The following is a 27,794-nucleotide window of genomic DNA, read 5'->3' as shown; positions in this document are numbered from 1 at the left end:
AGAGACTCTCAGATAAGGCTGACTGGGAGGATTGCACAGTGGGATCCACCCAAGGGAGCTGGATGCCATCTCAGAAAGTGCTGCCAAGTGATTCGGCTCCTTCTCCCAACCTTCAGTCAGCCAGCCAATCAGTTCAGTCGCTCAGTCGTGTCCGATTCTTTGTGACCCCATGGACTGCAGCATACCAGGCTTCTCTGTCCATCACCAACTCCCAGAGCTTACTCAAACTTATGTTCACCGAGTAGGTGATGCCATCCAACCATCTCATCCTCTGCGTCCTCTTCTCCTTTTGCCTTCAATCTTTCCCAGCATCAGTGTCTTTTCTAATGAGTCAGTTCTTCGCATTAGGGGGCCAAAGTATTGGAGTTTCAGCTTCAGCATCAGTCCTTCCAAAGAATATTCAGGACTGATTTCGTTTAGGATGGACTGGTTGGATCTCCTTGCAGTCCAAGGGACTCTCAAGAGTCTTCTCCAACACCACAGGTCAAAAGCATCAATTCTTCGGTGCTCAGCTTTCTTTATAGTCCAACTCTCACATCCATACGTGACTACTGGAAAAACCACAGCTTTGACTAGATGGACTTTCGTTAGCAAAGTAATGCCTCTGCTTTTTAGTATGCTGTCTAGGTTGGTCACAGCTTTTCTTCCAAGAAGCAAGCATCTTTTAATTTCATGGCAGCAGTCACCATCTGCAGTGATTTTGGAGCCCAAGAAAATCAAGTCTGTCACGTTTCTATTGTTTCCCCATCTATTTGCCATGCAGTGATGAGACTAAATGCCATGACCTTAGTTTTCTGAATGTTGAGCTTTAAGTCAACTTTTTCATTCTCCTCTTTCACTTTCATCAAGAGGCTCTTTAATTCTTCTTCACTTTCTGTCGTAAGGGTGGTGTCATTTGCATATCTGAGGTTACTGATATTTCTCCCGCAATCTTGATCCCAGCTTGTGCTTCATCCAACCCAGCATTTTGCATGATGTACTTTGCATATATAAGTTAAATAAGCAGGGTGACAATATACAGCCTTGACGTACTCCTTTTCCAATTTGGAGCCAGTCTGTTGTTCCATGTCCAGTTCTAACTGTTGCTTCCTGACCTCCAGATTTCTCAGGAGGCAGGTCAGGTGGTCTGGTATTCCCATCTCTTTCAGAATTTTTCAGAGTTTGCTGTGATCCACACAGTCAAAGGCTTTGGCATAGTCAATAAAGCAGAAGTAGATGTTTTTCTGAAACTCTCTTGCTTTTTCAGGGATCCAATGGATGTTGGCAATTTAATCTCTGGATCCTCTGCCTTTTCTAAATCCAGCTTGAACATCTGGAAGTTCACAGTTCACATACTGTTGAAGCCTGGCTTGGAGAATTTTGAGCATTTCTTTCCTAGTGTGTGCGATGAGTGCAATTGTGCAGTAGTTTGAACATTCTTTGGCATTGCCTTTCTTTGGGATTGGAATGAAAACTGACCTTTTCCAGTCCTGTGGCCACTGCTGAGTTTTCCAGATTTGCTGGCATATTGAGTGCAGCACTTTCACATCATCTTTTAGGATTTGAAACAGCTCAACTGGAATTCCATCACCTCCGCTAGCAATCTTCAGGACTCTCTTCAAATATTTAGAGCCTTGCAAAGGACCACTCTGAAGTCCAGCATCAACTGCCTGTCACTCAAGGAGCTAAGAAAAAGGCTCATGTGTCTTCCCCTTTCCACCAGAAACAAGGTTTCATCAGTTGTGGGGGGAGAGAGAGACCTTGGGACCTCAATCTGCAGCCCAGGGCCAATGCCTGTCTTTCCCTGGCTTGTCTTAATGTGAAGAGGCAAGGGTATCACACTTAAAATATGAATATAGTGAGCAGGGGTCAGCCCTGACCCAGCCTTGGGGCAAACGGGCTGGGCCGAGGACAGAGCTGGGCCTGGGAAACTTACGGGAGGGAGATGCAGACGCTGGTGGAGCTTCCGTTTTCCAGCTTCACGATGGGAGGTACAGAGAAGTCAACTGTTGACTCTGGAACAACCCAAATCAATAACATGAGTTGTTACGACTGAGAGCTCAGGCCCACAAGACACTGGGAGGAGGGGCCCTGACACTTGAACTTATGCTTCACAACCACCTCTATCCCCCAGGTGAAGACTCCCGAGGTTCTGAGATGCTAAGTAAGTGACTGGGCAGGAAATGCCCTCTTTATGCACTTTCTCCTCCTGCTGCTAGAGACAGAGAGAGACACAGGACTGACCAGGAGATGCTGAAGCTTATTCCTCCCCCACAGATGAGCTCTAACGGTCTGCAGGAGTCACCCAGAAACAGAAACCACAGAGCCCAAAAATTGGTCACAAAGGAATTCAGCCACGATCTGGGACTAGATCGTGGGCTTAAACCACCTCTTCAGATGGAAAGCACAAGGGTTTCCTCTGTTCGTGGAGCTAAAATGGCCCTGCAGAACCAGTCCTGCCCCTTCCTGTAGTTTCAGAGACACCCCCGTGGCCCAGTTAACTTCTTTCTAAAAAGCCGCCTTTGGTTCCCTGTAAAAGCCCAGCTCACCCCATTCACTGATCCCCTTCTGGAGGCTGACCCTGCTGGGGACTTGGGGGAGACTGATGAACAACACAGTTTCACTACCGGAGATTTCTCCTTGGCATCAAGATGTTAACTCAGGAGGAGGTAGACAGATAGGCCGCTGGGGTGGAGGAGGAAGGTTTGGGAGGCCAAACACTCCAGGGCAGTTGGCCACAGGAGTCACCTTCTCTTGGACTCTTCCTTTGTTCTCTGGGCTGCACCGCCCCATCCCTGCCCCCACCCCAGGTGTGTCTACTTCCCTTCCCTCACCTGGGAGACTTCAGGGTGACTCACAGCCTAAGGTGTGATCGTGAATCTAGACTGGGCGGGGAAGGGGGCCCACAGGAGAAAGCAGGTGCTCCATTTGATGAGCTCCGGTTCCTTCCGGAGGCTGTGGCTGCAGGTGAGGCCCAGGTCTTCCCCTCCCCAGACCCCTCAAACGCAGAAGATGAAGAAATGAAATTTTAGATGCTCAGGTTGAGAAGGAATTTAGAAGTTCCCTAATTTGACCTCCACTGTCTTAGCTCCTTCTCAGTACTCCTCCCTGGTAGTTTCTCTTCCTCTGGCTGGACACCTGGGCCAGTGGCCGAGGAGGGGAGGGGGGAGATGGGGAAGAGGCAGGGAAAAGGAAGAATAAACTCATCTCCCACAAGGGGACTGGCCAGCCTGAGACTCACACTCTGGGGCCTGGCTCTGGGGCCCGGGGCGTCTCAGACTCTACCCGAGCCACCTTCTCCCTGCCAGCCCCACGTGTGGATGCAGGTGCAGGCTCTGTCCTCAAAGGACGCCTTTCAGCCCAAGATGGGAGGCAGTTAGGAAGCTGGCATCATATAGTATCCTAAAAAGCACATTTTAGAGTCTGCCCCGGGGCAGGAGGCTTTGGATACCACATTGGAATACTCAAATGAGACTCCCTGAAGGCTCCTCCAAGACGAGCCTTTGCTTTTTAAAAACGCATCCTCATTGGCATCTCTCCCAATCCACACCAGCCACTGCCATTCTCTAATTACTATACCAGTGAGAGGTGGGCAAAATGACACCTACTGCAGACAGAAGAAAACAGAATTGCAAGAGGGGAAGAGTCCCGTCCACACAGCTCAGAAATGGTAGAGGCAGGATGCAAACCTAGGGCGGCTTCGGGTGCAGGGCTCAGGTCCTTGTCACTAGGTGGCAGCACTTCCAGGGTCCACCCACAGCCAGCAGGGGCAAAACACACTGAAGGTGAGTGAGCTCACTGTAGGCCCTCTCTTTTGTTCAGCCCCTCAGCCCTGTCTCACTCTTTGCGACCCCATGGACTACAGCACGCCAGGCTTCCCTGTCCTGCACCACCTCCTGGAGTTTGCTCAAAATCATGTCCACTGAGTCAATGATGCCATCCAGCCATCTTATCCTCTGTTGCCCCCTCCTTCTCCGGCCCTCAATCTTCCCCAGCATCAGCCTTTTCCATTGAGTCAGCTCCCTGACCACTCCCCAAAGCAAAGACAAGACAGGCAGGGCGGAATGAAGTCAGAAACCCAATTCTAGCTCCTTGATTTTATGGTCGTTTCTGACTATTCCTTTATGACATTTAGGATAAAAGACTCAGTGACACAATGCAGCAGGGGTCTCAGTCTCGTTACTTGGTGGCTGTGTGACTTTGGGAGAGACTTCTACCCTCTCTGGGCTTGTTAGCCCTCTGTATAATCAAGTAGTAGCAGCTAAACTTGTTCTTTCCAAGGGCAATGAATTAGCATGACTAATGGAACTTTATTTAAAGCAAGCCAAGGTGCATGCATGCACACTTTTGGGCCTTAATCCCAGAGAATATGACCCAGCAGGTCTGGAGTTGGGGCTCTGGCATCCGTACTGAAGAATACCAGGCTCCATGGTGTTCTTTCTTTCTTGGAAGAAACCTCTTCTTTCTCAGAAACTGCTTCCCCACAAGCAATTCCCCACAAGTCACACCTTCCCCACAAGGTGTGACTGCAAAGTAACATGACTGATTGTTTAATAAACTTGGAAGAGCTGATCAGGTGACCAGTGTTTGCTCAGAGACTCAAGAGTCCAAATGAGTAGCAGTGGAACCACTTTGTATAGTTCTTGGCAAGCTTCGACAAGGGTTTGCATAGTTTGTGCAAGGTTAATTTGGAAACTTTGGTTGGGGGTTTTAAGATGTATTTGATTTTTTTTTTTTTTCCCACACTGTGAAGCTCATGGAATCTTAGTTCTCCAACTGGGGACTGAACCCAGGCACCTGGTTGTGAAAGCAGGGAGTCCTAACCACCTGGGAACTTCCAAGATGTACTTTAAAAAAAATTATTTTGATTTTTTTGGCTTCATTGAGTGGCATGCAGGATCTTAGTTCTCCAACCAGGGATTGAACCCATGCCCCCTGTATGGAAGTGTGGATTCTTACCACTGGGCTGCCAGGGACGTCCCTGTATTTGGTTTTTGACAACAGCCAGATGATAAAAATAATGGGCCTGGTGTCCTTGGAGGCTTTACACAGCTTTCATGGAAAGAACTTCAGCAATGTTTGGGTGATGGAAAATTGATGGTATGATACAGGCCTTTAAAAGGCCCTGCCCTGAAGGTCACGCCTCACAAGGACACACAAACCCTGATGTGTTTTTCGACAACCAGCCCAGATTCTGTAAGGCCCCTAGCCCTGCTGAGCCCAGTTTCTCTGTCTTTCTCTAAGGGAAGGGCTCTGTCATCTTACCAGGGGATGCTGGGCAGGCTCCTCAGGTGTCTTTGCTTGGCAGAACCAGGTAACAAGGTGGCCACCTCAGCTGCTTCTGCAGCATCTCCCAGGACCCATAAGTTACTCTGTGAGGTCCATGGGGTGAACACAAGCTCTTCTCTACAGACATTATCCCAGATTTTTGGAGCTCCACAGTTTGACATTGGTGATACAGAAAAGGGAAAAGGGCCCCCGGGGCAGAAAGTCAATTATTTGTGAACCATCTGGCTCCCTGTAAAACTCCTGGACTCCAGACCTCGGTCTGTTCCGCTACCTGGGTGGCCACCTAGCCAAGAGCAGATGGACACATGCTGTCTGGATGGTCCTAAGCCTTTGGCTGCAAATAAGTAAGGCTACCTCCTCCATTTCCCTCTACACAGCAGATAACCCATTTCTAGACTTACCACATTTCTCTATGAGCTGCAGGGGAAAAAGGATAAAAATAACCAGCCACCTCCTTATCATGTTCCTTGATTTCGATAAACTAGGAAGAAACACAAAGAGGAAGAGAAGTTCAGGTTAAAGTCAGATCTGCCTAGCAACAAGTGGGCAATAAGCCACCTGGAACCATGCATGGACAGTTCATAAAGGACTTTCACTTCACACCTGTGACCTCACAGGCTTTGCATCACCAGCTTGGAGAAGAGGACCCCAGAGAGGATCCATCTTTCTTTGATATGTGGGGAAATGGGCTCTGAGAAGGCTCAGTGGGTTGTGTAAGGCCCTACCCTGAGGAAGTGGACAAATGCTGAATTTTTTCCTCTTCAACTGTTTTGTGCAACCTAGACAACAGAAAGAAAGATGCAGCTTTATTGGCTGGGGGTTCTTTTATTTTTCAGAAGATATTGAAACTGTAGTCAGATATCCACGAACCTATAAACTTTAAGGAAATTTTTTTTCTTTAAATAGCTTTATTATTTATTTTTGGCTGTGCTGGTTTTTCTCTGCTAGTTGCAGTGAGTGGGAGCTACGCTCTTGTTGCTGTGTGTGGGCTTCTCATTATGGTGGCTTTTCTTGTGGAGAACAGACTCGAGGGTGTGAAGGCTTCGGTAGTTGCAGCACGTGGGCTCAACAGTTTTAATTCTTGGGCTCTAGAGCACAGGCTCAATAGCTGTGTTGCACAGGCTTAGTTGCTCTGCAGCATGTGGGATCTTCCTGGATCAGGGATAGAACCCCTGTCTCCTGCATTGGCAGGCGAATTCTTTACCACTGAGCCACCAGGGAAGACCCCAAACCTTAAGGAAATTAACTTTATTTCCTGTCCTAGGAGAAGCGTCTATAGGTTAATGCCACCAACAGACTCTTGACTAGGACTTTTTCATTTGACAGGTGTCACTTTTCTGGGACCAGCAGGGATCACTGACAAAGGGGACCTGGTGTGGAACAAACCCCAGATCAGTCCTGGAGCAGTTTATCGGTTAAGTGAAGGAGATGGGTTGCTGTGTACCCATAACCCCCACGCATGAGAGGTGAACCAAAGGTCAGGATGGGGCAGATCAGCGTAAATATCCATAACTTGGTTTCTACATGCTGCTGTAGTGTACAGAAGCTTTCCCACCTTCCAGCATCCGTCTCCCCACTCTCTGGCGTCTGCTGGGTGCCTTGTCCTTGGCCCTGCATTCCCATGCTCCCTCCTCCTCTGCTTTCTGTAGGCTGACCTGCAGGAAATTGCTCTCTGGTCTGTGTGGAATGACCTCCCTGCCCAATCTCTTCTTGCCACTCTCTTCTCTCCACACCTGCTGATGTCCTCAAGCTCAGGGTTTAGTCTGTCCCCCAGGGCAGATTCTGGGTTTTCTTTGAGGACTCAGACGTGCAGAATCAGGACTAACTGGCTCCTCCTTCATTCCACAGGAGTGGAATGTAGACTGAGGACCTTAAATTCTTGGACAACAAAAGTTCCCTGATCCCAAAGGCTGACCCACGTGGGAGGAAAGACATCAGGAGAGATAGAGACCTTGAGAGATATGTGGTAGAATAAAATGTTCAAAAAAGATCAAGTTAATAATTACACAAAAACTAGTGTCTTCCAAATGCTACAAAAGTAGAAGTGGAGAATTTCATCATGATGGGCTCTGTGTGGCATGCTGCTCTTCCTAAGTAAGTTCTATATTCTAGGCTTCCCCCAGATGCCACCTGCTTTAAGAAGTCTCCCACTCCCAATCCCCTCCCCAGGGCTCCCTGGGGTCAGGGGTCTCCTGAGGCAGCTTCACTTGGTCAGGTATCCGGTTAATTCTGTCACCTGTTCCACCATCTGGAACTCCCTAGATCGTCTTCTCTTGGAGAAGTAACACAGAGAATGGCCAGGAACGTGTGTCCTGGAGAGTGACTGCACAGGTCTGAACCCGAGCTCCCCATTTATTAGTTGTGCCACTTTGGGGTGTTACTTGACCACCTCAAGCTCCAATTTCCTAAAGTGAAAACAGGGGCAGTGGAAACTAAATCACAGGATGTAAATGAAAAATGAAGCACGATTTGTGGCCCCTTCAGGCATGCATGCATGCGCATTCTCAGCTGTGTCTGACTCTTTGCCACCCCCATGGACTGTCTGTAGCCCACCTGGCCCTTCTGTCCATGGGATTTCCCAGGCAAGAATACTGGAGTGGGTTGCCATTTCCTCCTCCAAGGGATCTTTCCCACTCAGGGACTGAACCCACGTTTCCTGTGTCTCTTGCATTGGTGGGTGGAATCTTTACCACTAGCCACCTGGGAAGTCCATAGCCCTTTTATAAGCAGTATTACAATTTCAAGAGGGAGAGGTTGGTAAGAAAAAAAGGTTGAGAAACAATGTTCTAAAGTGTTGATAAATACAACCCTTGTGGAGGGCACTTAGCAAGCTCTCACAAGGCCTACGTTGTTATTTCCCTCAACATTGTTCAAAGAGGCAGGGCCCAGCAGTCCTCGCTTCCTCCAGACTGAAAGCCCCGGAGACCGGAGAGGGGTTTCTTCCGCCCCACTCCCCTTGGAGCCCAGGCCGGTGCTCAGCACCTCAAAAAGAGTTTCTGAAGTGGTCTGTCCTCTCAGTGTCTCCCCTCTGGAAAGCCATCTGCAAATTCTGCCACCGGATTCAAGCGACAGCTAAGCAGAAGGCGGGGAAGAGGCGCTAACCTGCACTGGAACGGAGCCTCCCAAACTATCCTGGCAGCCCGGTGTCCCCTGCCTCCGCTCGCTACTACCAGAGCCCTTCAACCCGGGGGCTGTCCGGTACCGAGAGGCCGGGACTGGTGGCCGGTGAAGGAACCCTGGCGGGGCTGAAGGAGGCTGGATGCTCGGCAGGCTGCCCAACGGACTTGCTGTGCCAGTCTCTGGACCTCAGGAGGTCCGCCTGGGAAATGAGGCGGGGAAGGCGCGGGAGGCTGTCGGGGTCGCGTCGGCTCTCACCTGAGGTCCTCTAGGCTCAGGGCACCGACCAGATGGAACGAGGCAGTCGTCTCGGACTGTACGCGCTTCCCGGGGCCGGCTTGACATACCGTGAGGGCTGGGCAGAAGTCACCTGACCCGAGCCGCCTGATTCGCGGACTACGGGCCTCGGCGCGATGCAGCCTGGGAGCTGTAGTTTTCCCGGGCCTCAGTGAGACACCTGGGGGTTGGTGAGGAGCGGAGGGGCTCAGGCAAGTTGGCAGGGATGGGGACTCCGGTATATGGGAGGGCTAAGTCACTGTTAGGGCCACAAGGGCTCTCGAATCTTCCAGGGCCTGTCTGGGAACTCCGAGATACTTTGGTGAGCGAAGCTGAAGCCTCGGCCAACATTGCACACCCTGCCTCGCGGGGCGGGGCCTCTAGGTCCCGTCTTCCGTGCGGCTCCGCCTATCACTGGGGCCCGTCGCGCGGAATGCGAAGAACTCAGCCCTCCTCAACCAATGGGAAGACGAGAATTCTGTGTGTTGGGCGAGGCTGGAAAGATTGGCAGGCGAGGGCCCGCCTCGGCGCCTAGGTCCAGGGTGAAGGGTGCTGGCGCGGACGCTGTCATGGCTGCACGATCTGTCACTCTCGGCATCGACCTGGGCACCACGTCTGTGAAGGCGGCCCTGGTGGAGGCCGCACCCGGCGACCCTTCCGGGTTCGTGGTACTGGCGAGCTGTGCTCGGGCTGCGCAGGCCGAGACGGCGGCCCAGAGCGCGGCGGCGGGGCCCCAGGTGAGGCAGCTCCCTGGAGCCGCACCGCCTCCGGGAGCCTCCGGACACCCTCTCCCTCCTCAATGAAGTCTCCCTGACTGCTCCAGCCTGCCTGATCTCTGCCTGCCTGATCTCTGCTTGCCTGATGCAAGTCCCTCGATTCGATAGCTCTCCTCCCAGGAGCTTTCCCATCTGCTGGCACCGATCTAGCCACTCTCGAGCCTTCTTTGGAAGCCTTGCCCTCGGCGCTAGATCCCCGTGCCCTCTGCCCTTCACCTTCTGTACCCTGACCTGCGGGAAAATTGCTCTCCTGCATATGGAGTGATCTCAGGCCACCTTCTCATTCTTGCGGCTCTCTGCTCCTCACATCTGCCCCGTGTCCTCAAATTCAGGATTCAGTTTGTTTCTTAGGGCAGTGTCTGGTTTTTCCTTGAGAAATCAGATGCAAAACCAGGTGTAACGTGCCCCTCTCTCATCCCACAGCTATAGATTGTGGGTGGAGGAACTCAAACATTTGGCTAGCAAAAGTCCCTGGACCCCAAAGGCTGAGAGAGCTTGGAGGAAAGACATTAGGACAGGTTGACATTGAGAAGTTCGGACTGATATTTCTACACAAAAACTAGTGTCTTGTGAAAGCTAAGTGACTAAGTGAAGCCGCTCAGTCGTGTCCGACTCTTTGCGACCCGGTGAACCTGCAGCCTACCAGGCTCCTCTGTCCATGGGATTCTCTAGGCAAGAGTACTAGAGTAGGTTGCCAGCTACGAGATAGAAATTGAGAATTTCACCACAGTGGGCTCAGTTGTAAGAGGTGGGTTCAGAAGGGATGTTAATCCTCAGATGGAGTCCATTAATTCCCTGAAAAAGGTAGCTCAATGTTCAATTCATTGATAATAGAAGTTAATATCAAGGAACTTTCTTTGTAACCTCATGACTTTCTGGATCTCTGCTTGTTCTTATAATTGAAATAGATAACCTCTATGGCCACTGCTGGCCACAAACCTCGATTTTCTGAGCCAAACCCCATTCCCAAGAACTTTGTTTTTCACAAGCTCTTGCTACATAACTGGGCTCAGTTCTTTAGGGTTCACACTCCATCTTTTTTTCTTTTTTTGGCTGCACTTTGCATCATGTTGGATCTTAGTTCCCCAACCAGGGTTCAAACCCAGGCCCTCCTCAGTGAAAGTGCAGAGTTCTAACCACAGGGCTTCCAGGGAAGTCCCCAGAGTCCATCTTGCTCAGAAGCACTTCAGAGGATAAAGATTTCAGGAGCACATTTTCACAGAGTCTTTCAAAATTAGTTTGGTTGGAGCATCAGGGCATTTTAGTATCGTTATGTCACTTCATGGACCTTGACACGGAGGCAACGTCAGCTTGGACCCTGTTGGGCTGAGCAGCAGAGCCAAGATTCCAGGAAGTGGGTTTTAGGCAGTGCCCTTTTTCTCTTGAGATAGTGCTACTTCTTGGCTCTAGACATAGGGCCACATTCCCCACTTCCTCCAGTGTTCAGCATGCTGTTCTCTGTTTATAGGCACACCCAGTGCTCCACACCTGCCTAAGGAGGGGTTTAGGAGATGTTTGTAATAGCCCCCTCCCTTGCATCCCCCGCCTGTGTGCTGTGCTCTGGGACAAACAGCACTACTGTAATTTCACCTGGAGCAGGATTTCTCAACCTTGGCACTGTTGATACTAGACGGCAGGATGATTCTTTGTTGTGAGGGGCTGTCCTATTCGTTGTAGGTTATTTAACAGCATCCCTGGCCTCTACCCCATTGCAAGCTGGTAGACCCTCCTCCCCAGTTGCAACACCCCCAAATATCTCCATATTGCTAAATGCCCCCTAGGGGACAAAAATCACCCCTGGAGTAAGAACTACTGATCTATAGAAACCCCTGATGGTTCTGTTCCATCCTCCTGTCCACATTTCTCACTCTTTAGAAGCACTGTGTACTCCATGGCCAAATTTGGCAGCTATGTGGAAGGTCAGATGTTTAGCTCTTTGCAGCTTTAAAATAGCAGGATATTTGAGGGGAAACTCTGTCTACCCCCTTTTCTTTGGCTGTGCTACACGGCTTGTGGGATCTTAGTTCCCAGACCAGGGATCAAACCCAGGCCCACAGCAGTAAAAGTGCTGAGTCCTAACCACTGAATTGCCAGGAAATTACCTCTGCAACCCTTTCTGTGCTATTAATTTTTCCTTTCTGGGCTTCCATTTCCCCCTCTGTTAAAGGAGTGGGGAGGAAGAGGGTTGAATGAGTTCTTAAGCTCTTTTTTTTTTTCCAATCTGAAGTTCTAGGATTTCATCTGGATATAGACCACTTGATATTCCGAACCAAGGAATGGGGGCAGCACCTGTCTTATTACACTGTGGGCGTACCCATTGTCTGTCCAAGAACTACTCCCCCGTCACACTCACCACTAAAACTCGCTGTACACTGACTGCCTCCTTGTCTTCACTCCATCCAGCCTGTTCCCCTCCTCCGCTGTCCCTATCCACACAGCTCACCCACTTTGGGCCCATATAGAGAACCACTTCTCTGTTCTGGGTTCATGCACCATCTGACGGCCACGTGGGAACTCTGTAAACCAGCACTGTCCAGTGGAAATGTGAGTCTCATGTAGTTTTCAGTTTTCTGGCAGCTGTGTTAAAAAAACAGTAAAAAGGAACCCTGAAATTAATTTTCATTGCCTATTTTATGTAACCCGATGTATCCAAATGTATCATTTCAATATGTAATAATATGAAATTATTAATGAGAGATTGTGCTTCATTTTTTTCTTACTAAATCTGAAATTTGGTGTGTAGTTTTCAATGTGGACTAGCCTCGTGTGGCTAATCACTGCTGTGTTGGACAGGGCAGGTGTAAACAAATGTCTCTTCCCTGCTTCCTTCTTCCTTTGCCTGCTGTCTTAGTTCTTCCCTCCTGGGGGATCATGCTTATCTACGCAGCTTCTTTCTGCCCTGTCTTTTACTGCTCAGTCAGTTCTCCTGTAGTCTCTTCTGCATAAAGAGTCTTGTTAGGAGACTTCCCTGGCAGTCCAGTGGTTAAGACTCCAGACTTCCGTTGCAGGAGGCACGGGTTCGATTTCAAGTCTGAGAAATAAGATCCCTCATGCCAAGTTCAGTTCAGTTCAGTTGCTCAGTTGTGTCTGACTGTGACTCCATGGACTACAGCACACCAGGCTTCCCTGTCCATCACCAACTCCCAGAACTTGCTCAAACTCATGTTCATTGAGTCGATGATGCCATCCAGCCATCTCACCCTCTGTCATTGCCTTCTTCTGCCTTCAATCTTTCCCAGCATCAGGGTCTTTTCTAAGGAGTCAGTTCTTTGAATCAGGTGACCAAAGTATTGGAGTTTCAGCTTCAGTATCAGTCCTTCCAATGAATACTTTCAAGGTTGATTTTCTTTAGGGTTGACTAGTTAATTAACCACACCACGCCAAGTGGTTCAGTCCAAAAAAAGAGCCTTGTTAGGATACGAGGCTGCCTCCTCAAGAAAATGCTCTGTGCTATCTGCTCACTCTTTCCCCCATCCTATCCCTCCTCGCCTCCTTCTTTCTAATCCTTTGGTCATATCTGTTTGGAGCCAAGAACTGCCACCGCCCAAGGCCAGCTGACAGATGAAGTGCTAGCTCCAAGGAGGGGAGGCCTGCACTACCCCTGGAGCAAATTCTGGCCCCTCAGCACATCAGGAAATGTCTGCCTGAATGTGATCGGAAGCCTTTCTTCTCTTTCTTTTAAAAAATAAGTTACAAGATTTTTTATTTTTGAAATTTGTGTTTATTTATTTGTCTGTACCAGCTCTTGGCTGTGGCATGAGGGATCTTCAGTTGCAGCATGCAAACTCTTAGCTGTGGCAAATTTGATAGCGTTCCCTGACTAGATCTCAAACCTGAGCCCCTGGCACTGGGAGCTCGGAGTCTTAGCCACTGGACCACCAGGGAAGTCCCTAGGAAAGCTCTCTTGTCTACCTCTTTCCTGCTGTGTTCCATCCTTTTTCTGCCCCAGTGTTCCATGTACCTTGCCTTATTTCCCCTTGCAGCACATTTCCCCTTCTTGTGTTTGCCTGTCCTGCTGGACTATAGGGCTTCCCTGGCAGCTCAGCTGGTAAAGAATCCACCTGCGATGCAGGAGTTCCCAGTTCAATTCCTGGGTCCAGAAGGCCCCCTGAAGAAGGGATAGGCTCCCACTCCAGTATTCTTGGGCTTCTCTGGTGGCTCAGCTGGTAAAGAATCCACCTGCGATGCAGGAGACCCCAGTTCAGTTCCTGGGTCCAGAAGATCCCCTGGAGAAGGGACAGGCTACCCACTCCAGTATTCTTGGGCTTCTCTGGTGGCTCAGTTGGTAAAGAATCCACCTGCGATGCAGGAGATCCCAGTTCAGTTCCTGGGTCCAGAAGACCCCCTGGAGAAGGGACAGGCTACCCACTCCAGTATTCTTGGGCTTCTCTGGTGGCTCAGTTGGTAAAGAATCCGCCTGCAATGCAGGAGACCTGGGTATGATCCCTGGGTTGGGAAGATTCCCTGGAGGAGGGCATGCAGTCCACTCCAGTATTCCTGCCTGGAGAATCCCCATGGACAGAGGAGCCTGGCGGACTACAGTCCATGAGGTTGCAGAGAATCAGACATGGCTGAGTGACTAAGCACAGCACACAGTGCGGCCGGACTGTAAGTGCCGGTAGGGCAGGGCAGTGCTTTGCTCAGCTCAGACTGTTCCGCAGCAAGGGCCAGAGTCTGGCCACTGGTTGAGCTTGAGCTGCAGTGGCTCCTCATCTCTAAGTGAAGTCGCTCAGTCGTGTCTGACTCTCTGCGACCCCATGGATTGTAGCCCACCAGGTTCCTGCTTCCATGGGATTTCCCAGGCAAGAATGCTGGAATAGGTTGCCATTTCCTTCTCCGGGGGATCTTCCCGACCCAGGGATCAAACCCGGGTCAAGCCCTCCCTCATTGGTAAAGGGAGGAGTGGAACCTTACCCACCACATTCCTACTCCAGGAGGAGGTGGTGGAGACCCCTCAGGCCCACATCTCAGCCTTGATGCCCAGTCAGCAGGTCCTGGAAGTGACCTCGGGGGAATTAGCTAGGCAGCCCCCACGCAGGAAGTCCCTGCCGCCTCTGTCTTCCTCTCCTCCCAGAGTGTGTGTCTCTGCCCAGCATGTCCTATTCTGTTTCCAGGGGCAAGAACAGGATGTGAGGAGAATCATCCAGGCCCTCCATGAGTGTCTTGCTGCCCTTCCCCGGCAGCAGCTCCGGAAGGTCTGTGGCATCGGCGTGTCAGGGCAGATGCATGGAGTCGTGTTTTGGAAAACAGGCCAAGGTATGCTGGGCTTGGGGGCAATCATGTTCTGTTAACAGTCACCCTGTGGGTGTGGGTTCTATCCCTGTTCTGTGACTAAGATCCCACCTGCCTCCAGGACAAAAAAAAAACCCAGTGTTAAACAGAAGCAATATTGTAACAAGTTCAATGTTGTTGTTTAGTTGCTCAGTCATGTCCAACTCTTTTGCAACCCCATGGACTGCAGCCTGCCAGGCTCCTCTGTCCATGGAATTCTCCAGGCAAGTGTACTGGAGTGGGTAGCCATTTCCTCCTCCAGGGGATCTTCTTGACCCAGGAATCGAACCCTTGTCTCCTGCATTGCAGGCAGATTCTTTATCACGGAACCACCAGGGAAGCCCTATAAAGACTTTAATAATGGTCCACATTGAAACAAAACAAAGCAAAAGCAGTCACCCTGTGATCTTCGATGGCCTCAGCCTGTGGCGCGACTGAAAGCAGGAATTTGGTTCCCTGCCCAGAGACTGAAATCAGGGTGAGGCAGTGAGAGAGCTGAATCCTAGCCCCTAGACCCATAGCCAGGGACAAGGTGCTGGTCTGTCAGCTTTGTAGAAAGGAATTTCCACAAAGATACAAAACGTAGTGAAACAAGTACATTGTTTGCTAGGAGGAAAAAGGGTATGTGTGGATAGATGCACGGGTGGGCTCAGGGAAAGAGTTGTGCCCTCATGGTAGTTTGAATCACTTATATGGGGCATTTCTTCTGGTTTCCTCTGGCTGCCAATCACCTTGCTTTGCCATGTTTAGTTTATCTCAGGGCCCTCCCCTGTGTGCATGCTCATCTCTTAGCCGAGATGGATTCTAGGGAAGAGGCCTATGGGAATGTTGACATCACCTACTATGGGGTGGCACTCCCTCCCTTTTTGACCCCTGAGGAGCCTTTTTACGCATGTGTAGTTGGGAAGGTCTCCATGACCTCAAGAACGAGAAATATGTGGTCTCTCTTTTTTGGCTACAAGACATGTGGGATTGTGGGATCTTAGTTCCCAGACCTTAGTTCCCATGGATCAAACCTGTGCCCCCTGCATTGGAAGCACGGAGTCTGAACCACTGGATTGTCAGGGAAGTCTCGGCCTCTTATTAACCTTTTCTCTGAGCAGGGTGCAGCTCCCCTTTGCTCCTGCTATTATCTTCGTCTTGGAGTGTCTGTCCACAGGGGACAAACTCCAGCTGCTCAGCCTGGGGCTCATCTATCTTCTGCCTCACCAGGAACCAGAAATGTGCTGCCAAAGACTCCCTGTGAAGGGTCAGGCTGTCCTCTTGCGTTTTGTGAGCATCCTGTCCTGTTCAAAGATGTAATAAACTGAACTGTCCACTCACACATTATACATGAACAGGGAGAGGGTGAAGAGTGAGTCCTCTCTGATTCTCTGTTGGATTCAATCGAGTGGATTTTTTTCATAGCTTTCTCTTTCTTTGTACCAGTATCTCGGAGCATCAGTGCCAACACCAAGAGATTAGTGTAGCTGCAGGAGATATAGAGACACAGAGGAAACTTTTCTGCATTTGAGCATAGTTTTTGTTGTTTAACATCATCACAGATATTCGTGAATTTTCAGTTCCATGTCCTTTTCATGGGAACCGTTGCTAAGCATTATTTTGTTGGGTATTTATTTCAGAAGGTCTGCCACAGTGTAGATGTGGGTGGCTTGTTCTGTTTGGCCTCCAGGAGGGGAATTAAGCCAGCAAAACAGCAATGAGCACTTTGCATGCCAGGTGCAGAGCTAAGGGCATTACCTGTGTGATCTCATCAAATTTTCCCAACATCCTTATGATGTAGGTGACATTATTGTCCCTCTTGAGCAGATGAGAAGTGGAGGTTCAGAGAGATTATAAAATAATATGCTTAGGGTCGTATGACAGCAAGTGGTGACTCCAGCTTTCAAACCCAAGTCTGTCTGACTTCAGACACCTGAACTTTGAAAGGTCTCTGGGAGGACCAGAGCCACACAAGGATACACTCGCTCAACGAAGGGAGGAACAGCCCAACAGAATGTCCAAGGAAGGAAGGATCAGGATCCTGGAGGAAGTTGTGAGCTTCTGTTATGGCAAGCATGAAAAAAAATTTTTAAAAATTCTAAAATGTTCAGGACTTCCCACGTGGCTCAGTGGTAAAGAATCCACCTGCCAATGCAGAAGACATGGTTTTGATCCCTGGTCCGGGAAGATCCCATGTACTGCCAAACAGTTAAACCTGCGCACCCCAACTACTGAGCCTGTGCTCTCGAGCCCATGGGCCACAACTTCTGAGTCCACTGCCCTAGAGCCTGTGCTTCTGTGACAAGAGAAGCCACTGCAATGAGACGCACACACACTGCATTGAAGAGTAGCCCCCGCTCTCTGCACCTGGAGAAAAGCCCGTGAAGTAGTGGGTAGCCTTTCCCTTCTCCAGGGACTCTCCCCAACCCAGAAATTGAACCGGGGTATACTGCATTGCAGGCAGATTCTTTACCAACTGAGCTATTAGGGAAGCTCCGATGAAGACCCAGCACAGCCATAAATAAATAAATAAAATTATATATATATATATATATATATATAACATATATATATATATATGTTCTACATAGACATAAAAGTAGGGAGAACAGTGTTGTTATGAATCAACACACACCCATCCCCCAGCTTCAAAAATATCAACATTTTACTGCAAGTGTTTTAAGCAGAGGATGATGGCTGCTGGGGGAGGGGTTGTAGTTAAGGAGATCTGAACATGGGATTCACCTCTCCTTTGCCTGGAGAATCAGTGATTCCAATTCCCCTGGGCCAAGTGAGTGGCAACCTGCTTTTGAGCAGCTTGATGGAGGTCTGGTGATGCAGCCTTTGATCAGTCCCCAGGATGGGCCTGGATAAGTGCAGAAGCCAGCCCAGGCTCTCCCCCACCTCTTTTCCCATTGTCTGCCCATCGTCAGGCCAGCAGGGACCGCGGGAGCTGCTTGGCTCCAATCAGTAGCAAGAGCCAAAGGCTGGTCATGGTGTTAGTGCTGACCTCTTGGGGAGACTCTAGGTTGTAAAAGCTTTTTAAACTCCTTAATTTTGCATTAATGAGAATAAACGTCCTTTTAATACTAAAACCCTTCCCAGAGAGGACAGCAGAGATCTAATGATTGTGGTCTGGTCACATGCCTTCCCTTCTGCCCATCTCCTGGACTCTGTAACAACCACACAAACCATCATCCATATGGGTGGAGAGAGCTTCTTAATATTTCATGGAGCCCGCCTGCCCACCTACTTGGTTTGGTTTCTGTTTATGGGAAGGAGGAGAGCCACCATTTGACCATGATGATAACCCGCTTAGTGGAGCGAGTGAAATCCTATTTGAGATCAAGTAGTTCTGCTTTTAACCGTGGCCATAATTCGGTTTGATTTCAGAATCTGCAATACTTGAGGCTCCTTGTTGGGCCCCATGGGAGATATAGGAATGGGGATTCAGCCCTCCTCTGCCAGGGCTCACTCAATGTGGTCAGCACAGACGGGCACCAGTAACCCGAGCAGAGAGCTAAGTGCCTCCTTGAGGGCACAGGCGAGCCCATTGGAGGAGAGGAGAGGGAGTGACTAGTGTCTTTTGAGAGGCCTGTGGTTATGCCAGTTTCCACATTCCATTTTCAGGCTCAGTAATGGCAGGAGACAAGTGGGGATCATAAAACCAAGCTAAAAGGCCAGCAGCAGGCAGGGAGAAAATTTTCAGCAGTGTATAGTAGACCAAGGATGAAGCTGGGGGCCTATGAAGAATGAGCAACAAAGAAAGGACCAATGGCCCTGTGGACTAATAGGCAAAGGAAACCAATAGGCAGATGTTAGAAGAGAAAGTACAAATAGCTAATAAGCACTTGAAAAGCTGCTCGATGTCACTATTAATTAGGGAAATGCAGATGAAAATAACAGTGAGAAATCATTTTTCCTCTCACTGGATTGTAAGAAATCAGTTTAAGAATGTCAAGAGTTGGCAAAGGGGGTGGAAAATTGGTTTTTAAAAATACTGTTCCTGGGGGTTTCCCTGGACACCGGTTTGATCCCTGATCTGGGAAGATTCCACATGCCTCCAAGCAACTAAGTTTGTGAGCCACAACTGTTGAGCCTGTGCTCTAGAGCTCTTATCACACATATGTTGTAAGGCTAATATGTAGATTAAATAAATTAATATTTTGAAAGTGCTTTGAACAATCCCTGGTACATGGTAAGAACTCTGTTTTATAACACAGACAAAATAAAAATGATAGTCCTAGAAGTTTTTTAAAAAGGGTCAAAAGAGTGTTGGAAGCAGATAAAAGGGTTGGGGAAAAAAAAAAGCTGCAGATGTCCAGCTTCAGTGCAGGGGTTAGACTCCCAGCTTTAGGCAGAAATGTGGCTTTGAGGGTAGATTACCCTAAAGGGGGGCCATCCCATTGCCCGCTTACCCCTATTTTCCAGGTGAAACTTTAAAAGGTTCAGGTGCATATATTTGTGACCACCTCTCTGCTCTTTTTCTTTTTTAAAAAATAACTTTTATTGGAGTAGAGTTGATTTACAATGCTGTGTTAGTTTCAGATGTGCAGCCAAGTGAATCAGTGATACATATACCGATACCCACTCTTTTTTGGATTCTTTTCCCATATAGTTGATTACAGTGTTTTGAGTTCCCTGTGCTATACAGTAGGTCCTTATTAGTTATCTATTTAAAAAAAAAATAAAAGTCTTGTTTATTTGTTTGGCTGTCCTGGGTCTTTGTTGTGACATGCAGGACCTTTGATCTTCGTTGTGGCATGAAGGATCTTTAATTCCACATGTGGGATCTAGTTCCCTGACCAGGGATCGAACCCAGGGCCCCTGTTTCGGGAGCATGGAGACTTAGCCACTGGACCACCAGGGCAGTCCCCAGTTATTGGTTTTATATATAATAGTTTGTATTTGTCCATCCCGACCTCCCAATTTATCCCTTCCCCTCCTCCTCTGTAACCATATTTGTTTTCTCCATCTGTGACCCTATTTCTGTTTTGTAAATAAGTTCATGGGTACCATTTTTTTTTTAAGATTTCACGTATAAGCGCTGTCATATGATATTTGTCCTGTGTCTGACTTACTTCACTCACTGTAACCATCTCTAGGTCCATCCGCTCCCTGCTTTTCTGGGTCCTGGCTAGGACCCCTGTGTGTGAATAAAGCATTGTCATGGGTGATAAAGTCTGTCCTGTAACCTCACTAGCAGGGTGGTCTCAAGGACATGCTGCTGCCCATCAGTTGCCCTATTCTCCTGTTTTGCTCACCTTCCTTCCAGGCTGTGCATGGACAGAGGGAGGGGCCGCCCCTGTGTTCGAGCCTAGAGCTGTGAGCCACCTGGTCACATGGCAGGATGGCCGGTGTGGCAGCGAGTTCCTGGCTTCTCTGCCCCAGCCGGAGTCGCATCTCAGCGTGGCCACGGGGTTTGGCTGTGCAACTATCTTCTGGCTTTTGAAAAATAGGTACGGACGACTGTTCTTTGAATCGGATGATGGATTTTCAGGGGAATGAGAGTGGCTAGCTGATGGCTCAGTGGGTAAAGAATGCACCTGCAGTGCAGGAGGCGCAGGAGACGTGGGTTTGATCCCTGGGTCAGGGAAGGCCCCCTGGAGAAGGACATAGCAACCCAGTCCAGCGTTTTTGCCTGGGAAATCCCATGGACAGAGGACCCTGGAGGGCTACACTCCATGGGGTTGCAGAGTCAGACACAGCTGAGCCCAAGCACTATGATTTTGATGCAGGAGAGTGGCTAGGGAGCGGTACCTCTAGCCGGTCAGCATCACTCCACACGGGACTGTCCCTTAGTGAGCGTGGCCCTGCACAGGGTACAGTCTCAAGACCTAGACTTGGTCTACCACTGCTTCTTCATTTTGCATAGGGGGCTTGTTGGTTATCTGATTCTAACCCAGAGGGGAAAAGAAGGGGCCAGAGAGGGTAAGGGAGTTGCCAATGGTCACATGATGTGTTCATGGTGGGCTCAGGACTGCTAAGAACGGTTGATGTCCTGCTTTCCCAGGCATAATGTGACCTCCTATGAATACCCTCCCCTAAGGCTGACTCCGGCCAGCTCGGCTTGGAGGCTTTTGGAGGTCCTCACCTTGGGAAGTTCAGCTGTGGGGGACTGTACCCTGTGGGATTCTAGTCATTGCCCAGTTATGCCATGTCTTGTCCACACTGCCCTCAGGTAGCTGCGGCTCGTGCTTTTCAGTCAATATTAAACCACACTGAATTGTTTTGGGTATGACAAACAGCCCGGAGTTCCTCAAGTCCTACGATACAGCTGGCACCATCCATGACTATGTGGTTGCCATGCTGTGCGGCTTGGCAAGACCCTTGATGTCCGACCAAAATGCTGCTAGCTGGGGCTATTTCAACACCACGAGCCAAAGCTGGAACTTGGAGATGTGAGTATAACCTTGCAGGCTGGCTTGAGGCTGAAAGGTAGAATCTCTGAAGTGGGAGCTTCAGTGGTGTTTTCCCATCTGGGAGTAGTGGAGGATTCCATGAGGCCAAGAATTAGGTTTCAAGAGCCCCCAGCCTGTTCCAGCCCCTGGGCATGGGTGGGCCGGACTGTAAGTGAAGTCCTTGGGGAGGGGTGCTGCCCACCATGCCATGCTCTCCTGCTCCTCCACTGTTGCCCGGGCCTGGGGTGCACTCCCCGGTTCTTTCTGAATCCCGGACCCAGCCCATAGATGCCAAACAACAACTTTCATTTTTAAATTTTATTTTATCTTATTTTTTTTTAACTTTCTATTTTATTAACAATGTTGTGTTAGTTTCAGGTGTGTGACAAAGTGATTCAGTTATAAAAAAACATGTACCTATTTTTTCTTCAAAGTATGTTCCCATTTAGGTTGCTACGCAACATTTAGCAGAGTTCTCTGTGCTGTGCAGTAGGTCCTTGTTGCTTTTCCATTTTATTTTATTTATTTTTTGAAGTAGAAAAGAATAGCTTTATTGCTTTGTCAGGCAAAGGGGGTACACGGCAGGCTCCTGACCGTGAAAATTGTGTGTCCTCCAGTTATCCATTTTAAATATAGCAGTGTGTATATGTCCATCCCAAACTCCCTAACTATCCCTCCCCACCACCATTATATATATATATATATATATATATACACACATTTTTTATGACACAAACCTTTAAAAGCATTTCATTTATTTAATTTATTTTTAATCTTTAATTTCTTTTAAAAATAGCTTGTATGTATAGAGTTTTACATCTTTTATTAAATTTATTGTAGGTATTTTACTGTTTTTGATAATATTTTTAATGCATTTTCTTTTTTAAAATTAATTTTTTCATAATATATTTAAAAGTAGGGTTAAGAAATGGAAGGAGTAGGCTTGAGGGATACCTTTTAAGTTCTTTTGAAACAATCATTTACTTTTTCAGGTCCAGAGGTCCATAAATTCACTTCCTCCAGGTCCCAAATTCTGAGCTCTGTAATAAAACAAAAAGCGCCTGGTAGTTCAGGTAAAGGACTTTCTAGCATGTTTTATGAAATTGACAGCCCCATGTTCACTAACCCTAAGTGGTGACTACATTTGGTATTCAGGAGACTGATGGGTTTGACTTTGGTTTGGCCTGTGCTAACCAACTGTGACTTGGCTCTAAAACTCTGACTGGCCCCCTTTGCAGAGTGTTTGTGCTCCCCTCAAACATAGGAGGCCAGATGCCGATCTGCTTCTTAGCCAATCCTTTCCGATCACCTCTGCTTAAACTGGTTATATTCTTCCTTGGAAGGCCCATCCCAAGCTCTTGAAAGCCAGTGTTCATTCTAAAAAACTCAAGACATCTCATGGATTTAAAAAAAGGCAAAAGGGCTGTCTGTACAAACACTGGATTCTGCCCTCTCTTCTTGAACGTGTGTCCCAGGGCACTTTCCTTTGCTCAGTTTCCTGGAAGCAACAGGAGACAGAAGATCCAGTACCGGGTAGACAGGCTGTCCACTTTTGATTTGCAGACTGAAGGCCGCCGGCTTTCCCGTCCAGCTGCTCCCAGATGTAGCGGAGCCTGGCAGTGTGGCAGGAAGAACTTCGCAGGCCTGGTTTGAGATCCCAAGGGGGACACAGGTGGGCGTGGCCTTGGGTGATTTGCAGGCCTCCGTCTATTCCTGCATGGCCCAAAAGACCGATGCAGGTAAGTCTTTCTTTGGTTCTCTCCTCTAGTCTCTACTGGGGCTTCATAAGCCTCAGCTCTGTGTGAGGGTCTGAGGGGCACACATAGCCAGCTGTCTCAATGTCCTCTTGACCGTTGTCCTGCAAACATGAAAAATACCTTCGGGACTTCCCTGGTGGTCCAGTGGTTAAGACTTCATGCTCTCAATACAGGGGGCCCAGGTTTGATCTCTGATCAAGGAACTAGATCTTGCATGTTGCAACTAAGAGCCCACAGGCTCTTAGTCCAATAAAAAACAAAATAAACAAACAGAAAACCCCACCGTCATCCCTACAGGTGAAGCCCCTACCCAGGGAGCTTATCATCTAGCAGGAAGAGCTCTGCCCTGAGCACAGCCAGTGCCTTTCTTTTCTAGGGCCAGGGGAGGAAAACGACTCTCTCTAGTTAGCTGGTTTCTGTGTGTCTCCCTGACCAAGGGAACAGATGAGTAGATTAGGGTTTTTGTTACTGTGTGTGTGTCAATGAAAGTTCTCTTGGATTTGATTAGAAGTGCAGATTTTCCTGTATTTCGTGTGAGAGAGTCACAGTGAGGTAGAGGCTGCCCTCCAAGGCAAGGGTTGGCAAAGATTTCCTGTAAAGGGCCAGGTAGTAAATATTTCAGGCTTTGTGGGCCATTTAGTTTCTGCCACAACTACTTACCTGCTGTTGGGGCAGCAAAGCAGCCTTAGCTAATGCATAAGTGAGTGGGTGTAGCTGTGTTCCAATAAAACTTTATTTATAGAGGCTGAAATGTGAATTTCATAAAATTTTCACGTCTCATGAAATAGTCTTCTTCTTTTCATTTCTTTTCAACCATTTAAAAAGGTAAGAATATCCCACTGGGGTTGTAAAATGGCACAGTCCCTTTGGAAAACAGTCTGACAGTTCTCCGAAAGTTAAGCATGGAATTACCATGACCCAGCAATTCCTCTCCTTGGTGTTTACCCAAGGGATTTGAAAACACATGTCCACACAAAAACTGGTACACAATTTTTTCCCTGCAGCCTTATTCATAACAGCCAAAAGATAGAAACAACCCAAATGTTCATCAACTGATAGCGGATTTTTAAAATGTGGTATATCCACAGAGATAACATGCTACAACATGGGAAGGAAAGTGAAAGGCCACATAGTGTGTGATTCCATTCCTGGGAAATGTCCAGAGTTGAACAGGCAAATTCATAGAGACAGAAAGAAGATTCATGGTTGTCAGGGGCTGGGAGTGGGGGTTGATTGCTAACCCGTAAGGGATTTCTTTCCAGAGTGGTAAAAATGTCCTAAAATTAGATCACAGTGATGTTTACCTGTGTATGTACTATAAACAGTGCATAAAGGAATATACTAGGAAGCACAGAACTGCACACTTGAAAAGGGTGCATTTTATGGTGAATTTATTTGAATTATAATACACCTCAATAAACTTATCATTAAAAATGATATATATACAAAAGCCGCTCTTAGCTCCTAGGCCATATTAAAACAGATGGCCAGGCTGGATATGATCTGGGGGCTGTCATCTGCCCCTGCTGGGGTGGAGTAGACCTTGGACTCTGGGCCTGCCTGCCCCAGCAAGGTGTTGGCAGACTGTGTGTTTCATTCGATCCTCAGGGCAACCAGGCTGAGTGGGCCCACTTTGACAGCCCTGTGCTGGCGACGGAATGAAACACCAACACTGCAGAGTGGTTTGAATCTTTATATTTTAACACTTGTTTTTTACAGCTGCTTTATTTTATATCCCTTGCACAACAACCTACAGGGCAAGCTGCCAAGCACTACGATTCAGAGACTATACAGTGCGCAGGCGCAGGGCGAGATACCCTTTACCTTGACTTATTTACTGCAGCTAAGACTTTGTTTTGGGGAACTTCTTTATCAACTTAGAATCTGTTTTGTCCCAGGGTCTGTTCCTTTTGAGAATCAGAGAAACATCCTTGTGTGCAAGAAATGTTCTTTTCCCACGGGAACAAATAGGATTCTTAGCTGAACATCTCATTTGCAAGAATGTTCAGCCCTGGTTGACAGTCTCGTTTGCAAGCACTTCTCAACCTTCCTTAAACCTAGTTCCCTACACTGGGCAGAACATCTCGTTTGCAAGAATGTTCAGCCCTGGTTGAGAGTCTCGTTTGCAAGCACTTCTCAGCCTTCTTTACACCTTGTTCCCTACAGCCCTGCCTTGTTATCAAGGGGAACAGAGAATACATTCATCTTTCTTGGGTTTTCTTTGTCATCACATCTTTTTTCCTCCATCAGTTAGAACTATTACAATTCAAACTTTAGTTTAAAAACTGACCAGTACTATCCTTTGTTGTTGTTTAGTTGCTAGGTCACATCTGACTCTTTGTGACCCCATGGACTGTAGTCCTCCAGGGTCCTCTGTCCATGGGATTCTCCAGGCAAGGGTACTGGAGTGGGTGGTTCTATTTCTTTCTCCAGGGGATCTTCCTGACCCAGGGATGGAACCTGTCTCTTTGTCTACCATATTGGCAGGCAGGCACCACTAGTGCCACCTGGGAAGTCCAGTTGATTTATTTCAATTAGTCTCTGCCTCCTGAAAGGAGGAGTATCCAGAAATTTGTGGCACATTTCCCCAGCTCCATTGTGACTTGTGGCCTCTGAGTTAGCCCAACAGGCCTAACCTCTGCTTTCCTCGGACCCCAGTTCTCAACATCAGCACCTCGGTTCAGCTGGTAGCCTCCATGCCTTCAGGATTCCAGCCAGCGCAGACTCCAGACCCCGCAGCCCCAGTTGCCTACTTCCCATACTTCGACAGGACTTATCTGGCTGTGGCAGCATCACTCAACGGGGGGAACGTGCTGGCCACGTTTGTCCGCATGCTGGTCCAGTGGATGGCAGATCTAGGTAAGGCTGGTCCATTCAGGGGTGGGTTCTCTGCTTGTCCTTTCTGTGTGGCAGTGTCCTGGTGCTGAATGTGCAATAAACTTCTAGATTCATGTCTCAGACTGAACGAGGTTCCGGCACATTCCTTCCTTCTGCAGGGATCTGAGCTGGCAGCCTTGTTTACTCTCATCTTCTGAGCGGCCATTGCCTACTCTCCTTTGAGAGTACTGCTCCTAACCTTGACTGCGGAGTATCCTGATAGCTTGCCAGCTCTCCCTGACCCCACTGTGTTACTTTGGAGATCAGTAAGCCTCTGGGTCCCATGTATTTGAGATTTGCCTTATTTCTTTTTTTCCTTACTTATTTGGCTGCATTGGGTCTTAGTTGCAGCACATGGGAGTTAAATGCGTTACTGACGAGACTCTAGAGTGGCTTTTGGTTGGAGGTTCTCAGCACTATTTTTATCCCTAGAAATGGTGAATATTTGACTTGGGGAAGGGGGATCCTGAGCATGGGATTTTGTAAAAGTTCCTCAGGTGAGACTTCCTTGGTGGTCCAGTGTCTGAGACTCTGTACTCCCAATGCAGGGGACCCAGGTTCAATCCCTGGTCAGGGAATTAGATCCCACATGCTGTCACAACTAAGAGTTTGCACGCCACAACAAAGATCGAAGATCCCACATGCTGCAACTAAGACCTGGCACAGCCACATAAGTGAATAAAATATTTTTTAAAAGTTCCCCAGGTGATTCTGGTGCTCTCACGTGGTGGTAAGCACTGATCTAGAAGCTTCTACTCAAAAAGTGTGGTCCTCAGGCCAGCTGCACTGGCTTCCTCTGGGAGCTGATGACAAGTGCAGAAGCTGAGGCCCCATCCCAGGCATACTGAGCCAGAAGCTGTATTTTATTAAGATCCTTGAGTAATTCAGAACTCCAAGCTCTGGTCTAGACTGGTGGTTCTCAACCTTTGCCGAGGGGCAGGCTAGACTGCGGTCCTGGGATTTCTCTGACACCACTAATAAGTCTACTAGCAGCTGTGATGATACTTGCTGATCAGTGTATGCATTTGGCCCACTTGGGAGCAAGCATCCCACAGCTGTGGGATGCTTAGGGCTCACACAGCATGTAAGTTCTCTCCCTGAAGGGTGGGTTGGGGTGAGCAGTGAGAGAGCTGGTTGGGGTCTGGGGCTGAGCACAGCCAGCCAGACTATGTGAGTTCTGAGCCAGGAAGCAGCCTCCTACAGTGAAGAGGGGCAGCAAGTCAACCCATTTCTGCCCCCCTGGGAACTCTATAGCCTGCACTCACAGGGGTGCCTGAACTCACACGACCTTCTCTGTCCCTGGCAGGCCTGGAGGTTGAAGAATCCACGGTGTACTCATGCATGATCCAGGCAGCTGCCCAGCAGAGAGACACCTGCCTGACCATCACTCCAACAGTGCTGGGCGAGAGGCACCTGCCAGACCAGCTGGCCTCAGTGACCGGAATCTCCTCCTCTGACCTCTCCCTGGGGCACGTGACCCGGGCCCTGTGCAGAGGCATCGTTCAGAACCTGCACTCGATGCTTCCATCTGGGCAGCTCCGGGAGTGGGGCGTGGAGAGGGTGATTGGCAGTGGGAGTGCACTGTCCAGGAATGAAGTGCTGAAGCAGGAGGTGCAGAGGGCATTCCCTCTGCCGGTGTCCTATGGACAGGATGTAGACGCAGCTGTGGGGGCCGCTCTGGTCATGCTCCAGAGAAGCCTTAGCCAGCAGAAGTCCTAGCACACTCGTTGGCCAGAGGACTGTTGCAAATTTTATCTAATTAACATCCTTGACCCGATCTTGGGGGTCATCCTTTTCCTGGACAGCTCTGTGGGCAGCTTTTAAGCAATGCTTGTTCTTGGGGCCTCAAGAGTCACACACTCATAATGCAGCTGAGAGTCATCAACCAGACCCCAAATCAGTGCCTTCTGAAACTCACCTGAGAGCTGGTTGCAAATGTAGAGAAAGAAAGGAAGAAGGAAAGAGAAAGAGAGAAGGAAAAGGAGTGGTAACCCAGCATCCTGGTCAACAGGGTCACCTGTGATTCATCTGTAGGCAAAATAAATGTCTGCTTCAGACACAAAATATAA

The 27,794-nt window shown here is 48.7% G+C and overlaps 2 protein-coding genes across 3 annotated transcripts in view; one reads left to right on the top strand and one right to left on the bottom strand.

Annotated features, from left to right (window-relative positions):
* The window catches only part of CTNS (cystinosin, lysosomal cystine transporter), a 19,754-nt gene extending 10,725 nt beyond the window's left edge, over positions 1 to 9,029 (bottom strand). Inside the window, exons 1-3 of the mRNA XM_069603155.1 lie at positions 8,644 to 9,029; positions 5,670 to 5,749; positions 1,916 to 1,994 (exon numbers count right to left, since the gene is read on the bottom strand). Coding sequence (XP_069459256.1) covers positions 1,916 to 1,994; positions 5,670 to 5,730 — 140 coding nt within the window. The 5' untranslated portion in view covers positions 5,731 to 5,749; positions 8,644 to 9,029. The remainder of the gene's footprint in view (positions 1 to 1,915; positions 1,995 to 5,669; positions 5,750 to 8,643) is intronic.
* SHPK (sedoheptulokinase) lies at positions 8,836 to 27,794 on the top strand. Of its 2 annotated transcripts, XM_069603144.1 has the most exons (8): positions 9,170 to 9,398; positions 11,841 to 11,981; positions 14,552 to 14,693; positions 19,966 to 20,149; positions 20,939 to 21,091; positions 22,655 to 22,830; positions 25,507 to 25,707; positions 27,032 to 27,794. In XM_069603144.1, exons 1-8 carry the CDS (start codon positions 9,231 to 9,233, stop codon positions 27,442 to 27,444), a joined length of 1,578 nt encoding a protein of 525 aa, XP_069459245.1. In that variant the 5' UTR covers positions 9,170 to 9,230; the 3' UTR covers positions 27,445 to 27,794. The 2 variants fall into 2 exon arrangements, with proteins under 2 accessions (XP_069459247.1, XP_069459245.1); XM_069603146.1 differs by lacking the exon at positions 11,841 to 11,981 and having other exon boundaries at positions 8,836 to 9,398.

The sequence above is a fragment of the Ovis canadensis genome, chromosome 11, assembly GCF_042477335.2.
Source record: "Ovis canadensis isolate MfBH-ARS-UI-01 breed Bighorn chromosome 11, ARS-UI_OviCan_v2, whole genome shotgun sequence".
Lineage (NCBI taxonomy): Eukaryota > Metazoa > Chordata > Mammalia > Artiodactyla > Bovidae > Ovis > Ovis canadensis.
Note: the sequence above shows the minus strand (reverse complement) of the source record. Positions and strands in the feature narration are given on the sequence as shown.

Coding starts and splice junctions, on each gene's coding strand:
- SHPK (XM_069603144.1), top strand. CDS start 9,231: ATGGCTGCACGATCTGTCACTCTCGGCATCGACCTGGGCACCACGTCT. Junction 9,399..11,840: donor GCGCGGCGGCGGGGCCCCAG/GTGAGGCAGCTC, acceptor CACTCCATCCAG/CCTGTTCCCCTCCTCCGCTG. Junction 22,831..25,506: donor GGCCCAAAAGACCGATGCAG/GTAAGTCTTTCT, acceptor CTCGGACCCCAG/TTCTCAACATCAGCACCTCG.